Here is a 15,807-nt window from a genome sequence, read left to right as displayed (position 1 = left end):
TACAGTAACATATCTGGGTGTCACTATGATATATTTACTATCTATTTTACAAAACTGGAAGTTCCTAAACAAGTTGACCAGTGAACTGGACGTTTGAATAAATAAAATATGATGTGAACAACTGATTTATTATGAGGTTCTGACTCATAATTTAGTGACATGACAACAATGAGAGAGGGGATTTCTTTCATTTTTATGTGAATAACCGTGGATTACAGTGTGTTGTCCAGCAGATGTCACCATTTTACCTGAGTCAGACGGTTTGGAAGCATTAAAGTTCATTCCCAGAGCTCCTGGAAGCTACAGCACAAACTTTAGACGATGCAAAGATAGAAAACTAAATGATTTTTAATTTAAAAAGCACTAAAATCAATAAATGGAAAATAAAAAAGAGTTCAATTTGATGCCGTGCTGACTTACAGTTTTCTTTAACATGACCTTTCTGACATGTGATCACTGTTTTCAGTTTTCTTTTACAATCACCCCTTTTGCAGTCATTTTCAAACCTAATTCTGAATCTTATTGTAAGACTGAGTCGTGCACAATGTGCGTCTTCATCTTTTCTTTCAGTTTCTTTTCCACTGTAATGTTCACTGGGGGGTTTTCACCTCTTATTACTGGAAATACTGGAAATAAAAGTCAATATAAAGGATCAGTAGATGCTGGAACCAGCTGTCAGTCCTCATCTATTTCTGCTGCTCTGTGATATGTAACCACCCACTTGAACCGGAACCTTTCCCTCCCTGTCCACAGACACACACCGAGCTCACATCACCGTGCGCCCGTCGCCGCTCATCTTCGCCTGGAGCAGGATGTGAGCGGCTCTGCGATGCCTGGGATAACCGTGGGAGGTCGGCCCGTTAAATATATCAGCTGTTACCGGCGGTAGAAGGGACACTTTCATCCTCCGCGGACCCCGACGACGATCGACAGGCTCCGCGGTCCCCGCTGCGGATGCACCCTGTGCGCTCTGGTGATCTGTAGTGACCGGCTCGGCGGCTCGGTGCTGACCCACCGCTGTTAACGCACCCTCCGCCTTCAGGCTCCGTGTGGGGGAGAAAGATGGGGAGCACGACCTCTTGCTGCGTGTCTTCCAGCCCCAAGCTCCGCAGAAATGCCCACTCCAGGCTGGAGTCGTACCACCAGGAGTCGGATCTGAGCAGGGAGGAGACGGGCTGCAACCTGCAGCACATCAGCGACAGGGAAAACGTCGACGGTAACACCAGGAGTTTGGTGTCTAGATAAGAAAAACCCGGTGATACACTGACAGGATAGATGGGATAGCATGAAAAACCGTTTCTATAATGCCTAAAAATGACTATCATAGAAATAATATGAGTATTATTATACTGTAATTACATATAATGAGAGATCTGCAGCACTGTATGGTACTGTTACATATATATTACTACTGTTCCACAGTACAGTAGTGTTTCTAAATGTATATAAAACAACATAAGTAAGAGGAGAGGACATGTAATCAGAGAACAATCATAAATGTAAAAATAATGAAAAGAAAACTCCAACGAAAAGTAAAAGTACTTCATACTGAATAGTGTTAAAACATCCCACAGATCCAGTCAGGATATTATAGAGACTGGTGACAATACTGAAGGCACAGAAACTACTCAAAGGACGATATTCCATTCATTTTATTCTTCTGTGACCTCTGTGACTTCTGCACCTTTCTCATATCCTGTCTCTCATTTCCCAGTGTTATTGAGTGAGTGGTCGTGGTGATGTATCAGCCGACACTATGGCCGGGCACATGGATCAGTCATGTGTGCGTTTCTACTCCCATGTGCCCTTGCAGAGAAATATGGAGCTGCAGACAACATCCTGTTCACGAGGGCAGACTCCTTTGTGCTGGTCTTTGTATTCAGCCAGTGCATGAAAGAAGCAGCGAGTACGGAACGTACCTCCCTCCATTGACACATGCTAATATGCATTACAATTGACCCATTCACGCTGCATACTGTCTACTAAATGGCTTGCCTATTTTCAGCCTACAGCCGACCATTACATGGAAATGGATTTGCTCAGAGCTTGCGTAAGAACCATTTTCAGAAACTCAACTCTTTGATAAGGTTGCATAGCTTCAAGTTTTGTTTTCTGGTGACCACACCAGAGGATGTAGTGAGGGTGTCCGTATAGTTTGAATCTATAAGTGTGCATTATACAAGAGTATGCTGGGCGTTGTCTGCTGACTGACGGAGCCAATAACACATAAAAACTACCAGTTGGTAGTTAGTGCACTTTGCTGCAGGAAGTCTTCCAGTCCTCACTGTTTACTGACAGGTGGAGTGGATCCCTTTGAATGCACCGTCAGCATGGTGGAGGACCTGCTGTTCATTGATCAGGGATGGGATTTTCTTTTGTAAACTTTAACAGTGCATGCCACTTGTGCACTGTTTTCCATTTGTAGATGCTATTAACTGGAGTGCTTTGTATTACAGTGCATGGTTACACTGTTGTGCCCGGGACTCTATCATATCACTGGTGACATACTACAGCACAGTAAAGCAGCAATCTTTTTTTTTGGCTCATTACTTTAATAGGATTATTGTGTGGAACCAGTAGAAGATGAAGATTCAGAACAGATGATTGACAGTCAGCTGACTGTCAGGGGTAAAGACGCTTCACGCTGAGGGGCCGTCTGTCTCCGTGGTGAGGTGACTGAAACCAGAGCGTGTCTAATGTGTTGGCTTATGAGTTCAAAACAGTATGATGGAGATTAGTGGGCTTCATTAGGAGGCACCAGCAAAAACTCTTCACCCCCTAAAGACAAGCCCAGAGAGGCAGCTGTGAGCCTGTGTCAGAGCAGATAGGAGCAGCCTCTTGGGACGGGCGATAGCCAAAAATCAACGCCTCAATTTAGAGACATCATCTGTTCCCTATTGAATGGGCTTTTCTAACCTTAAAAAGCTCAGTTGAAGTGCACTGGGATGCGGTACAATTAGATTTTGATGCCATTAGAATTGTGTGCACACCCAGGATTGGGTGTTTTAGTGGCAGCCGATGTGATCACAGTCACTTTCAATATCATGGGTACAATAATAAACACATGGGGTGGTTATGATAGGCGCTTTGTGTAAGGTAGAGCATCTTTATCATCATGGTTACAATATGGAACAGTTAAGAGATGGTAATGGCCGAGGTTAGAAGAAGCAGCAGTCAAACAGTCAGTGGTCTTCTGTATCTTATGCTCTCTTCAGGGACCTCGTCACTCTGTACTGTCACTGACTTTCTCCTTTGATTCTGTCATAATTACTTTGGCTGTGTGAGGTCGTTTCTCAGTGAAGGATCGTCTCCCTTCGTCTTATATTGGTTTAATCCAGGATGTTGTTTTGGATAAATTACAACTGCACAACCTCATTGTACAGTAGAGACCAGGCTGAATGTCCCTGCTCTTTTATCTCTAATAAACCAAACCATTATCCTTCCATAACTGTAACCGGTGATGTGTTACTGAGCCAAAGGAGCACGACAAGTGATGTGCAATCAAAAGCCACAGGCTGCCAGAAGAAAATGACACCAATTGGAGAAGGTTGTGTGAGGATGTACTGCCTCGGGTTTGATCAGAGTCGCACAAGCTGCTTAGCAGGGAATGATTATTTCTAGTTTGGACAAGCTGCCAAAATGATTACAGGGTTCAAGGAGTCAGGGGAAACCTGGAAAGATTGTATAATCAGAAAATTGTGGTTTCCTTTGCCCTGAAATGTCGTCAAATTGAGTTGAAATAAATTCTCAGGGTTATATGACAGATGCTTTCCTGTCAGCAGCAGACAGCGTGTCACTATGAGCTCTGTTTTTAAGAACATAAGAACATACAGTATAATCGCTTCACATAACACCATCATTTCACTGACCGGGGGCCTTGAAGCCTGTCCAGAGATAAAACGCTGGATGGAGTTTCAGGAAGGAGCTTAGTTTGGGAGAGGGAGGGTTTTTACTATTTTGCATGGGTCAAAATGTACTGAGTGCTGCCGGATCCTGTTGGAGAGGATTACACGTGTTCTCTGGTCGTTTAGTGAATATTAAACCAACACACCTTCAAAAACACCAGGATGAGACATAGAGAACTATCTCCTGACAGTCACTGTGGACAGATACAGTATACTGCACTGGAGAGAAAGAGAGACAAAGCGTCATATGATGTGCCTTTCTTTCACAAAGCCCACTGTGTTTCTCTCTTAAGATGACTGTTGTTTCTGCGAGGCATCAGGCATCAGCTGACGCTCTTATATTTAGGTGCATAGAGGGTTGGAAGGGAACGAGTTTCTCTAAGTTCATAGATGTCAAAGCTAAATGCTATTTTAAAAATTGGTGAGAGTGTGTGAGCTGAAAGCTCGTGCTGCTTGCTAGAAATAGTTGTGCTTGTTTCTGCCTGTTGAATTCATCATTATTTGCATCATGTAGTATAAAGCAGAGGTGTAGACTTTAAGAGATGTGTAAGACTGGTGGACTTTAATTCTAAAACGTTTGTTGATACTGTAGATATCATGTTTTCTAATTTGGCCATGTCATGCATCATTTCAGGTTCACACTTGTATTCTGGGGCTCTACTGAAATAGTTTTGGACCTCTTGCAATTTCATAATCAGCTTATTTCAACTAGAATGAGTCGATATGCCGTACGTCTTCTCACCCTGTGTCTGAGTGGTTCATTTTAGCTCCTGCTCCCTCTGCAGGTGGGCCGAGCTGTATGACTGAAACACACAGGAAATGAGCAGAAACTGTATCTTTACAGTTTTATGTAGTTTTTACTTTTATTGTTTAGTTGGAATCAACATCTGAATATAACACTGGACAGTCTGACATTAGAGAACTTTACTGTGCTGTGTCCGAACTCTCTCCTCTGACACGTTTAGTAAATCACAGTTTAGCTTGACTACTGTTAAATCTACAACTGTACTGAATATACGTTGTCTGATAAAAGAACTCCTACTGTTGTTAACAGGTATCTGTGAAGTGCTGTGAACAGACGGAGTAAAGCTGGGTCTGTTTCCACTGTTGTTTACATTTTGTTCCTCAGGTAAAAGGAGACTGAAGTCATTCTTCTTCATTTGGCTGCTTGAACTCTTTGCAGATGCAGAACAACAGGAGAGATTATTGTTGCATTGTAATGAGAGTGCAGTGGAACTGTGATTGGATCAGGTGATGATTATGGAATGACCTGATGTAAATATATATATATAAAAAGTGGTCATGAGAGAGAAGAGAGGGGCACGAAGCAGCTGTTTACATTTACACATTTAATTTCATTCATTGTCTCTCGCCCCACCCCCACCTCCGTTTTTTAAATATCGACTGCTTCTCATCTGCTCAGAGCCGTTTGCTCCTGCACAGTTTTCCTTTTTAATCAAGATCACAGAAGGAAAGCTCACTGTGGCATCAGGAAACTGCAGATACAGACGAGTCTGTGCTAAATGTGTGATGCTTTAACAAACCAGCTTTGCCATACAGACACTTTTCAGATCAGCAAGGTGCTTAAAAAGACATTTTTATTGTTATTTTGATCATTTTAATTACATGTAATCACTTTTTTATGGATGTCTGATTTCTCATTCGTGTCTATAGCACCATACATCCAGTTTTTTCCACTGTCTAAGCCACATGAAGCCTCATTACTGTTTTTCACAGCAGCAGCAGCAGTCATGTGTTTCATCCTGGACAGATGACTGACTAAGTCCACCGTGTTGGAAACAACTCTATTAAAGTTAGAGCGGGAAGTATAGTGAACAACATCCAGATCTAGAACCCAGAAAAGACTTGTTCTTTTCTTTAGTTGCTGATAAATGAGTCCTTTCAAGGGCAGCAGGCACAAACGAGAGGGCCCTTGTTTGATTTATTGACTAGTAATGAGTGACTCATTTACTACCCAACCACCTCTTCTGACTAATTATCACTTCAGAAGGGTGTGTTGGCTTTGAACTGTCGAAGCAGAAACACTGGAAAGACAATCTGCTTTGCATCAATAAGGAGCAGATCTTACATGGGGAGGGTTATGATAAAAAACAAATCCATCAAAAGCAAACGGACCAACACAGCTGAACGTGCGTCATCTGATACGGCCTTGTGGTCCTCCTCCTGACCAGGCTGCGATTGGTTGAATGAGCAGTAGTTCACTGAACCCGTGTTCTATTCACATTTCCATGGAGCTGATGTTTGATCTGCACTGACGCTTCTACAATTTGTCAGGAATCTTCTTCCAGAAAACTGGAAACCCTGTTTCCTGGCTCGCAGAACTAATTATCATCTTAAGCAGATGGAAATGTCACTTCAATGTGTTTCTCCCTCTCAGCAGACTAAAGAGATGACAGTAGAGGAAAATATGTTCTACATGAAGCTCCAAGTGAGCAGAAGTGCTCTGCTTGATGAAGTAGGTTATTAGTGTGCCCGCTGCCCGATGAAGCACTCAGCAACCCTGCGTTTCATGATATTGATCAGTGCTGTGTTTGGTGTAATAAAGACAATCCCAGCAGAGAGAGAGAATAATTAGAACAAAGTGTCTGATCAGTCCATCGATTGAGTTTGAATCAGAACAGAAATGCTCATAATACTGTGGTGAAACGGTGCTAATGGCAGCAGCAGCAGCAGGATATCTGGAAAGAGCTCGTTGGTAGTAGCTGCAGCTTTGCAGCCTGACGTTGAATCAGCAGCAGCGGTGTCATTGTGGCTGTGAGCGTGCGTACGCAGGTCTGTCCTCTTCATTCAACTGGTCCACTACCACTGTAGCCTGTTGGTCAGTGTGTGGGTGTGTTGTAACTGTATAAGGGAGGTTAGAATGACGTCCTTTTGTTGGAGCGGTGACATGATAATGAAGATGCAACGAATGGTGAGGCCTCAACATTATTTTTTAAACTTTTGAATTGCTCACTGACCTAAATGGATTCATGTTGTAATATTCAGCACATAAACTGTCTTAACCAGGATGTATTGATTAAGACAGGTTCAGTTTATGTATATTGCAACTCTGCCCTGGTTTTAATACAGTGTAGGCACTTTATAGACTTTATGAATTAATTTAATTTGTTTTCCATGTAACATACATTTAGCCTAACACACATTCATGGGACGCACATTTCAAAGTTATGCCTCGAAGATGAAAGCAGCAGAGATTAAGATGCATGAATGAACATTAACCATGTTCATTGACTGCATGGGAGCGACTCAGGTTTATGCCACCACAGACTCCAACAATAACACTGTGATAATGCTCATATAGCTGCACATCGCTGATGTAAGTCACACTGTTTTCAGAGCTGAGCTCCACTTCAGGCCGAGAAAGTAGAATAACTACAACGTACACTGTCATTCAAAAGTTTGGAGTCACTTAGAAATGTCCAGATTTTCTGTCTTCGGCCAAAACAAACAGTTTCCATCAAGTCATCATTTAAACATTAACAACAACACACAGAATTTATCTGATCAATGTGAACCTGACATTTCTAAGTGACCCCAATTTTCAGGTTTATTTTGAGACCAGAATATCTCACGAAGCTAATGTAAAGTTTTGACACAAGCAGAGGAAGTGACAGGAAGAATAAACAATGTTAAAATGTTTCTGATCCTTTCCTCTGTAAATGCCAGATGCAACATTAAACCAAGTCAAGGTAGATAATTAGAAATGAATTTAGGCCTGTAGACCTCTGTTTCAGCTGGGTCATTATAGAAAATAATGGATCCTTTAATATTCTTTACAGTGTAAATTACTTCATAAAATGCTGGAGACGTTTGCTTTTCAGACTCAACTTGGGAGAAAAATGGTGAAGACTGCTGCATCCTCTGAACCCAATAGACTGTGGTAACTGATAGCAGCACAGTGTAGCTGAGACTGACGCATTTCAGGATGTGCTGCTACTTACTCTGAGACACTGACACAGCAAGATGCTTGAAAGAAGCAGACAGAGAATCCAAACACGGACGACACTGTAAAATCTAACGCTTGTCCATCAGCAGCCTGCTGCAGCCTGCTTGAACAGAACGTGCATATATATATATATATATATATATATATATATATATATATATATATATGTATAAATGTAAATGCTTTGGATTCCTTTGGAACAATGAATATAACAGAAAAGATTCAAGGACGTTATCAAAAGAAAATAACTAGAAGTTGGAAACATGGTGCCGTTATGAATTGGCCTGTTCACAGCGGGGTTCACCTGTTGTTAATTCATTATGCAGGTGCAGTAAGGCAGAAAGGTAGTCTGATGCGTCAGCTGAGCTTCTCCTGTTTCACTGTGCAGATGCCGACCATGAGTTTTCCTTAAAGTTTACTTGAGGTGGTGAATATCACATATCAACACTCAACACCAGCCGCTGTGCATCCTGGGAAATGTAGTTGGTGTGAGGTTAGTGTGTCAGGTGCTGTCAGATTTAAAGTAATGTTTATTGACCATCTGTGGATTAATGTTGTTTAAGTTCTGAATTTTTGTCTCAGCTCCATCTTTTGCTCCTCCACCTAAATGTGCAAAGCAAAAACAAATGAACAACAACTGCCTTTGGAGGAGACTGTAGGCAAACTGACTAATAACCTTCCCGCCTTCAGGTCCCTTTATTTTTCCAGAAGCTTTGCTGACACAGTCAGCTGTGTGTGACTCCCAGACGTAGACATGTGTGACACATGCATCAAATCTATTTAGTTCCTGAAACAAAATCCAAACATCAGCACGTAGAGAACTGGAGAAAACAGTTTGCAGTGTGGTAACAACAGAGACACTCAGCGAACTGGAAGAAGTTTATTTGTGAATCTCTAAAAAGTCCATTCAGCCTGACTGTAACCACAGGAACATCTGTGCACGTGTAGTGCACGTACAGATGTTAGGTACGAGTGCTGTTCCACATGTTAATAGAACTACACCGTATCATGGAGCAGGATGTGTTTTTTCTTCTTGTTGATAGTTTCAACCCCACAGGACCAGAGATCTCACACGCTGAACACAGCTCAGCGACTGTTTAGGCTCTAATTTGAGAGCATGTTGACATTTATTCTGTCGTTCTCCTAATTACAGCTGCATGAGGTGTTAACTCAACTCTTCAGTCTGGTGGGGTGTTTTGTGAAAATAGCAACAGGAGAAACAGGTTTGGGTCGAGCACACGACAAACAAGACCCGCAATAAATCGTCCTCCATGGAGGTTAAAACATCTTTCATCCAAACACAGGACACAAAACCACTATATTAAGGAATGATGAGTCATTTCTACTGTGTTTACTAAAAGACGAGACGTCATGTGCAGGAAGTGAAAAGAATCCTTAAGGTGAAGTAGGAGAGTTTAGTTAATTAGTTTGTCAGCTGGAAGGCAGCAGGTTCTTAGACTGATGTGGAGTCTATAGGTCCAGCTGAGTGGAGGCTGCTGGATGATTTGGGCAGAAAGAGAAGTCATTACATGTTTAACTCCCCTCTGATAACAAACAGCAGTAATATCCTCATGTTCATTCCCCCGCAGACACTCGTCGGACAGCAGCTGCTGTCACAGAGACATGAGGTCTGCTGCTTTTCCAACATCTGCATTGTAATCAAATAGCCTGGATGTTAATCTGGGTCTGTTACTGTCGTACCGTAGGAGTCAGAGCGTTTGGCAGAGCAGACTGCATGCCAGGCATTTTTAAATGCTGATTTCACCAAATGCAACCACTTTGACAGCATCTCCCAGTGGATGGAGAGTGGATTTCATCATTGTAATGCAAAGAGTAGCTGCTGTCATCGACAAGGAAAGAAGTTCTGCAGGTTATATGAGTGTGTGTCCTGTGTCCTGCTTTACAAGATTTACACACACAGATTTATTCGATGCCGTCTAGATAAACTTGGGTGGAGCATGAATCATGCTCGGATGTGTTTTTGAGAGGAGAGGAACAAAAATAGGCAGACTGCGACACAGAGCGAAACACATGGAGCAGTGTGATGCAACGTCTGTGCAGATGTGCAATTTGATTATTAAACCTCGACTATTGATTATAACTATATCATAGTTATGTTCATGTTAAGTCGACACTTCATGTCAGACTCACGACGTCTCTGATGACACTGTCTTCAAATCACATCTGCACCATAACATTACTTCTATCTATCGTAACCCGTCACTAGTTCAGGAGCTGTTGGAGTCAGTTTGTACCGTCACTAACATCCTCTTTGTGTTTTGACAGAGCTGCACATGGAGTACAATCCATCGGACCATCCACGAGCCAGCACTATTTTCCTCAGCAAGTCACAGAATGACGGTGAGCAGCTTTGCTTCATAGTGGGTTTTGGTTTTACATGCTCCCTCCACATTGTCAGCGTGCATCACTCTGATCACCGACTGAGATCCTCAAATGAGGCTCTATGATAACGAGGCTGTGTAGAGAAACAGTCTGGGATTTTCCAGGGAGAAACACTGTATGTAGGAGCTGTTTCTTTGTGCCAAGCTAATTTATGCCATCGCCCTCGGGCGTCTCACTGAGAGATTCGGTCGGACTGGGACAGAGAAACATTAACATACATGTTAAGAGGCATAAACACCACAGCGAGAGGAGGCTGCAGAACAAAGAGACCATGCTGCTTTGTGATTTGTAAAAAGATTTAACAGGAAAAGATGATTTTGAATTCTTAGCAGATATTAGTTAATAAATTGAATCATTATATTAAATCTGTCACTTTTTACACAAGCTTCTCCTCAACCAGAGCATTTTCTCGTGATGAATATTTGGTCAGTTGTAAACAAGTAGAGAAGGAATCAGATGAAATGAGACATGTGACTGATAGTGAATAAGCATCACACTGTTTGTGATTATCATTGCGTGTCATTTCCAATATTTAGTATTAGCCTGAGGAAAAAGAAAACACAAGTAAATCATCCGTCCTCCGTCTTCCTTTGGGCTTAAAAGCTGATATTATTACAGTCTCTTATAGTTTAATGAACAAATATTCTGAGGGCTTAAACCCATAGTACAGTAATTATTCATTATTCATTAAACTCTTATAATAATAATGATTATTTATCACAGCCTGGCTGAAGCATGTTTAAGATGATATCACTGCTCCTTCCTGAAACAAACAGAATGAGATTGACTGATTCCTCTTTTTTCAGAGTTGCCCTACAGGAACGGTGAGTAGTCCTGAGTGGGACTTTGTCTCCCTCCAGTGGAACAGCTCCATCTTTTCATCTCTCTGTTTATTTCTAACCTCTAACTCGTGAACTGTCGCCTCTCAGCTGCTGTAACATCACACTGTGGCTGTTTGTGAGTTGCAGTTAACATTGCAGCGTGTGCTTTGCTTCTTCTGACAACAGCATGAGTTGGTGTTTGTCTGGTCTTGTTGCTGTCAATGCAGAAGAAATTCACTTTCACATTTACATTCATTTCTCTTTTACAGTGCGAGAAAAGCGAAAGAGCCTCTTCATCAATAATGTGAGTGAGCCACTGTTTCAGTTTCTCTGCACAAACCTACTTCAGCGTCTTGTTACGTGTTTGTTCAGAACCAGCTCACTTTGTGTTGTTTTGAGTGAACTGTACAAAGGAAGTTGGAAATGTACGCCGTCACATCCTTGGGTCCCGCACCCCCTACCCCCACTCTGCATCATGCTTTATGTGGGTCACACAGCAACACGTACACTCTAATAACAGTCACTGTGCACTTCGCTCTGCGTCTGTCTGCATGTGTGTGTAGCACGGAGCGTCGAGGCGGAAATACAGCTCCTGCTCCACCATCTTCCTGGACGACAACACGGTCAGCCAGCCCAACCTCAAGTACACCATCAAATGGTAAAAAGCTGCCACAGAAGGAGGTGTATGGATTCATTTCTGCAGACTTCTCTGTCGTTCACATTGTTTTCTTTCTCTTTTCAGTGTAGCTCTGGCCATTTACTATCATATCAAAAACAGGTGAAGGTTTCTAAATATTGATTGAGAAACCTTTCATCATATCATATTTTCACTATATATCATTGCTGTATCCCCACACACATGTTAATGATGCAGTAATATGTAACTGTGCTTCGTCTCATTCTAGGGACGCTGATGGAGGAGTGCTGCTGGATATATTTGATGAAAAACTTCACCCTCTCTCAGTAAGAGTTCAGTTTTCTTTCACCTTCATTCGTCTTGTTAGTATTGGGTCGTGTTCGTCCTTTCTGTCCTTGTCCTTGTCCTTGTCTGTCCCTCCTTTCTGTCTTTCCTTCCTCTGAACTCTGCCTCTTTATTCCAGAAAGCTGAAGTCCCGCTCGACTATGACCAACATGACCCAGAGCAAAAGCAGATTTACCGCTTTGTCAGGACTTTGTTCAGCGCTGCTCAGCTCACTGCTGAGTGTGCGATTGTCACACTGGTAAGATTTTAAACCTCCTCGATCTTCTTATTGATTATTGTGAAGAAACAGAGGACAGGCACTCCCAGCTGTACGTCCTCAGAGGCCCTGTCAGGTCAGGGGCAACCTGCCTTCAACTGTGTCCTCACACACAAACACACACAAAATTATATATAATTATATTATAATTATATATAATTTGATTTATTAAGAAAAGCCAGGGGTGATGAATGTAGGATGTTACAGGAAACTCTGAGTTTCTATGGTAATAAATTAGACATATTGATCATCCCCCTGTTAGTGAAGGTAAAGGATGCAGAGTTGTAACTCTGATGTGTCGTAGCTTTTAGAAATGTTTCTGCTGTCTTTGAATTATTTACCATTCCTTTGATGAACTTTTCAGTAATCCCTGTGTTGCGGTGCAGGTCTACCTGGAGAGGCTCCTCACCTATGCGGAGATTGACATCTCTCCAGGGAACTGGAAGAGGATTGTTCTGGGTGCCATCCTGTTAGCATCCAAGGTCTGGGACGACCAGGCCGTGTGGAACGTCGACTACTGCCAGATCCTCAAGGACATTACTGTGGAGGACATGTGAGCGAGTGGGGTGGGGGGGGGGGGAGGAGGGTACTGGAATATTAGATATTTGTACTATTGCATTTGTGTGTAGCATCTTTTCTCATTAAGAAATATGGCCTTACGTTCAGGATTAGATTTGGGATTACACAGCTGAGAATGTGAACAAACACATCACAAGATAAAAAGATAAACCAAGGGAATGAAAATCGTTACTCTCAGAAATCTCCTGCTGTGTGATTCTACATGTTGCAGACCATGAAAACACTGACTTATACATACACACACACACACACACACCTCATCTCCTCTGAGGAGCTCAGCACACAAACGTTCTGAATCCTCTGTGCAGGAACGAGTTGGAGCGACAGTTCCTGGAGCTGCTGCAGTTCAACATCAATGTCCCATCCAGCGTCTACGCCAAGTATTACTTTGACCTGCGGTCACTCTCAGAGTCCAACAACCTCAGCTTCCCCCTGGAGCCGCTCAGCAGGGACAAAGCCCAAAAACTGGAGGTCAGACACGTCCCCTGAGCTGTTTGTCCTGTTGTTCACTTCACTGCAAACTCTTCACTTTACATCATCAGAATGTAAAGTTATTCCAGTGTGTGTAGAAATGGTCATTTTACCTGGTGAGCAGAATAAATAGACTGATCTGAAGTTAGAAGTACGAACATTAGACCACTAAAGATCGATTTCTTCATGTGAATGAATGTGTTTTCTTTTGCTAGTGCTGTAAACACCTTCTATTTCCTCTCTCCAGGCTATTTCCAGACTATGTGATGACAAGTACAAAGACATACGGAGAGCTGCTAGGAACCGCTCGGCCAGCATGGACAATCTATGTGGAGTCAGATGGGTTCCTGCCATTCTCTCCTAACCACGAATAAACTGCTCTGTGCTGAACACTGGCATCAGGCTACAGACACCAACAGACTGGAAAAAGACCAGGGGGGTTGTGTGATGAGTTCAAGAACAGTTTGGATACACAGATAAAACAAAGACCTGGAACTCGGTGCATTGGTGACTGACAGTCTAAATCAACCTCTGGATCACATCTGTTTCTGGGAAGCGAGCTGAGCTCCAGAGGTTTCAAACTCAACCTGATGCCTTCACAGTGCCTCAACTCTTCTGTTCAACAAAGTTTCTGGTTGTTGTTTCACCTGTGGAGAAAAAACAGACTTGAGTCCAGGACGAGACAGCCTGGAAACCTTGGACGAGACAGCCTGGAAACCTTGGACGAGACAGCTTGAAACCTTGGACGAGACAGCCTTGAAACCTTGGATGGCCGCTTGAGCGTGTCTTCATGTAAAGACCTTCTCCTTCTGTCCTGACTGATGCTCTGATTTGACAGAAGCCGTCTCTCTGATGGGGCTGAAGCTAAATTATTATTTGACTTTATTATGTGACAGTTGCAGCTGCCTGATACCCAACTGTAGAATTTCACACCTAGTAGTGTAGCACTGGTATTTCTACCTGTTATTTATGTCTTTGCATTTGACAGGTCCCAGAATAATGAAAGTCACAGTAAATCTTTCCATTGAAGGTTTGCAGTATTCCTGTCATACCTCTCGATACTCAGGTAGTCTGTTTGATATTTTTACTGTGATGCTTTGAGTTCATTCAGTTGAAACTAATTATGATTTAAAGAAAAGTACAGATGAAATGGGCCAGAATGAAAAGTCAACATGTGACAAATCAAACAAACAGGTGCAGCACTGTTTAGACACAGAATATGTTCTTTACAGCAGTTTCTCTAAAGCACTGAAAAGTTTAAAGAGAGAAACTCTCCACTGACACCTGGTGGATGATTCAGAAAACCACCAGGTCAGAGGTTTGGTCCTAATGGTTTCAGTGAGAGGTGGAGTTCCCTCCCGATTCCAGTAGATTTAAAGTGATTTCGTTTTTTTGTGCTTTGTTGTTTCTACTACGTTTACTGCTTCATCATCACCTACAATGAAATGCACGATGGTCAGAGACAGACAACTAAAACCAAACCAACCTGCAGGATTAGATACAAGTGAAGAATAATTTTAACAGGAAATAACACCTGGTTATTTTACACATCACAGATTTATTTAGCGCCAAACACAACCTCACTTCATAATTACATAAACTGAAAGTTCGATGTGAAGTCAACTGAATAATGAACTCACTGTGCAGAAGACGCTGCTCAGTGAAGAGGCCACATACTGTAGTAGTTCAGTTTTATACTGGTGCAGTTTTTTGTAATTTAATTCATGATAATTAAAATGACATGTAAAGTGAGATTAAAGTGTTATTTAATTTATATTAAAGCTTTCTCCTACTGACCACTAAAAACCACCAGGTGGGGGTAATGTGGCTGATTGGTAGATATCTGCAGGTCAATAATAATAATAATAATAATAATAAGAAGAAGAATAATTTGGTTGAGGTTTCACAGTTAAAACATGGATTAAATTAATAAATTAAAAGTTTGTTAAAATCCCAGTAGCTAAAAATTACATCAGTATAAACGTACAGGTTTATTCTGTCCAGGTTTGCAGGATACTGTAAAATAAAGTGTACGAGTGTTGATGTTAATACATCAGAACACGCCTGTGACCGAGCTGTCACTGAAAACCACACGTCCACCTGTACCTGGGTAAACTGCAGTGTGAAAGGTCCGAATGAATAAAGAGAAACCAGACGTGTTCATTTAGCACAAATATTAGCACGTGTTCTCATGATGTTTCAGTTACTGTAGAAATCATTTGAGGTTCATTTAATAAAGTCCAGCTGCAGAGTCACAAACTCAAAACTGAAACTGCTGAGAACTGGTTTCTTCTGTATTTCTACTTATGAATCTTATAACGGCTCCTGGTAATTTCATTTTCTTTGCTCTTTAATAGTCTCAAACTAAAGCACTACACGTCTCTGTTATTTTACTAATGAGCTTTGTACAGTGTATAAAGAGT

At 41.9% G+C, this 15,807-nt stretch overlaps 1 protein-coding gene across 1 annotated transcript; it reads left to right on the top strand.

The window, feature by feature from the left end:
* Positions 1 to 751: 751 nt before the first annotated feature.
* On the top strand, positions 752 to 15,807 carry LOC113172071 (cyclin-Y-like). The gene is made up of 11 exons (XM_026374886.1): positions 752 to 1,216; positions 10,159 to 10,233; positions 11,082 to 11,099; positions 11,366 to 11,400; positions 11,660 to 11,754; positions 11,839 to 11,874; positions 12,002 to 12,059; positions 12,197 to 12,316; positions 12,721 to 12,887; positions 13,222 to 13,384; positions 13,632 to 15,807. The coding sequence occupies exons 1-11, from the start codon at positions 1,063 to 1,065 to the stop codon at positions 13,746 to 13,748; spliced, it is 1,038 nt and encodes a 345-aa protein (XP_026230671.1). The 5' UTR covers positions 752 to 1,062; the 3' UTR covers positions 13,749 to 15,807.

Source organism: Anabas testudineus, chromosome 17, assembly GCF_900324465.2.
Source record: "Anabas testudineus chromosome 17, fAnaTes1.2, whole genome shotgun sequence".
NCBI classification, from domain to species: Eukaryota; Metazoa; Chordata; class Actinopteri; order Anabantiformes; family Anabantidae; genus Anabas; species Anabas testudineus.
This window is presented reverse-complemented; position numbering and strand designations above follow the sequence as displayed.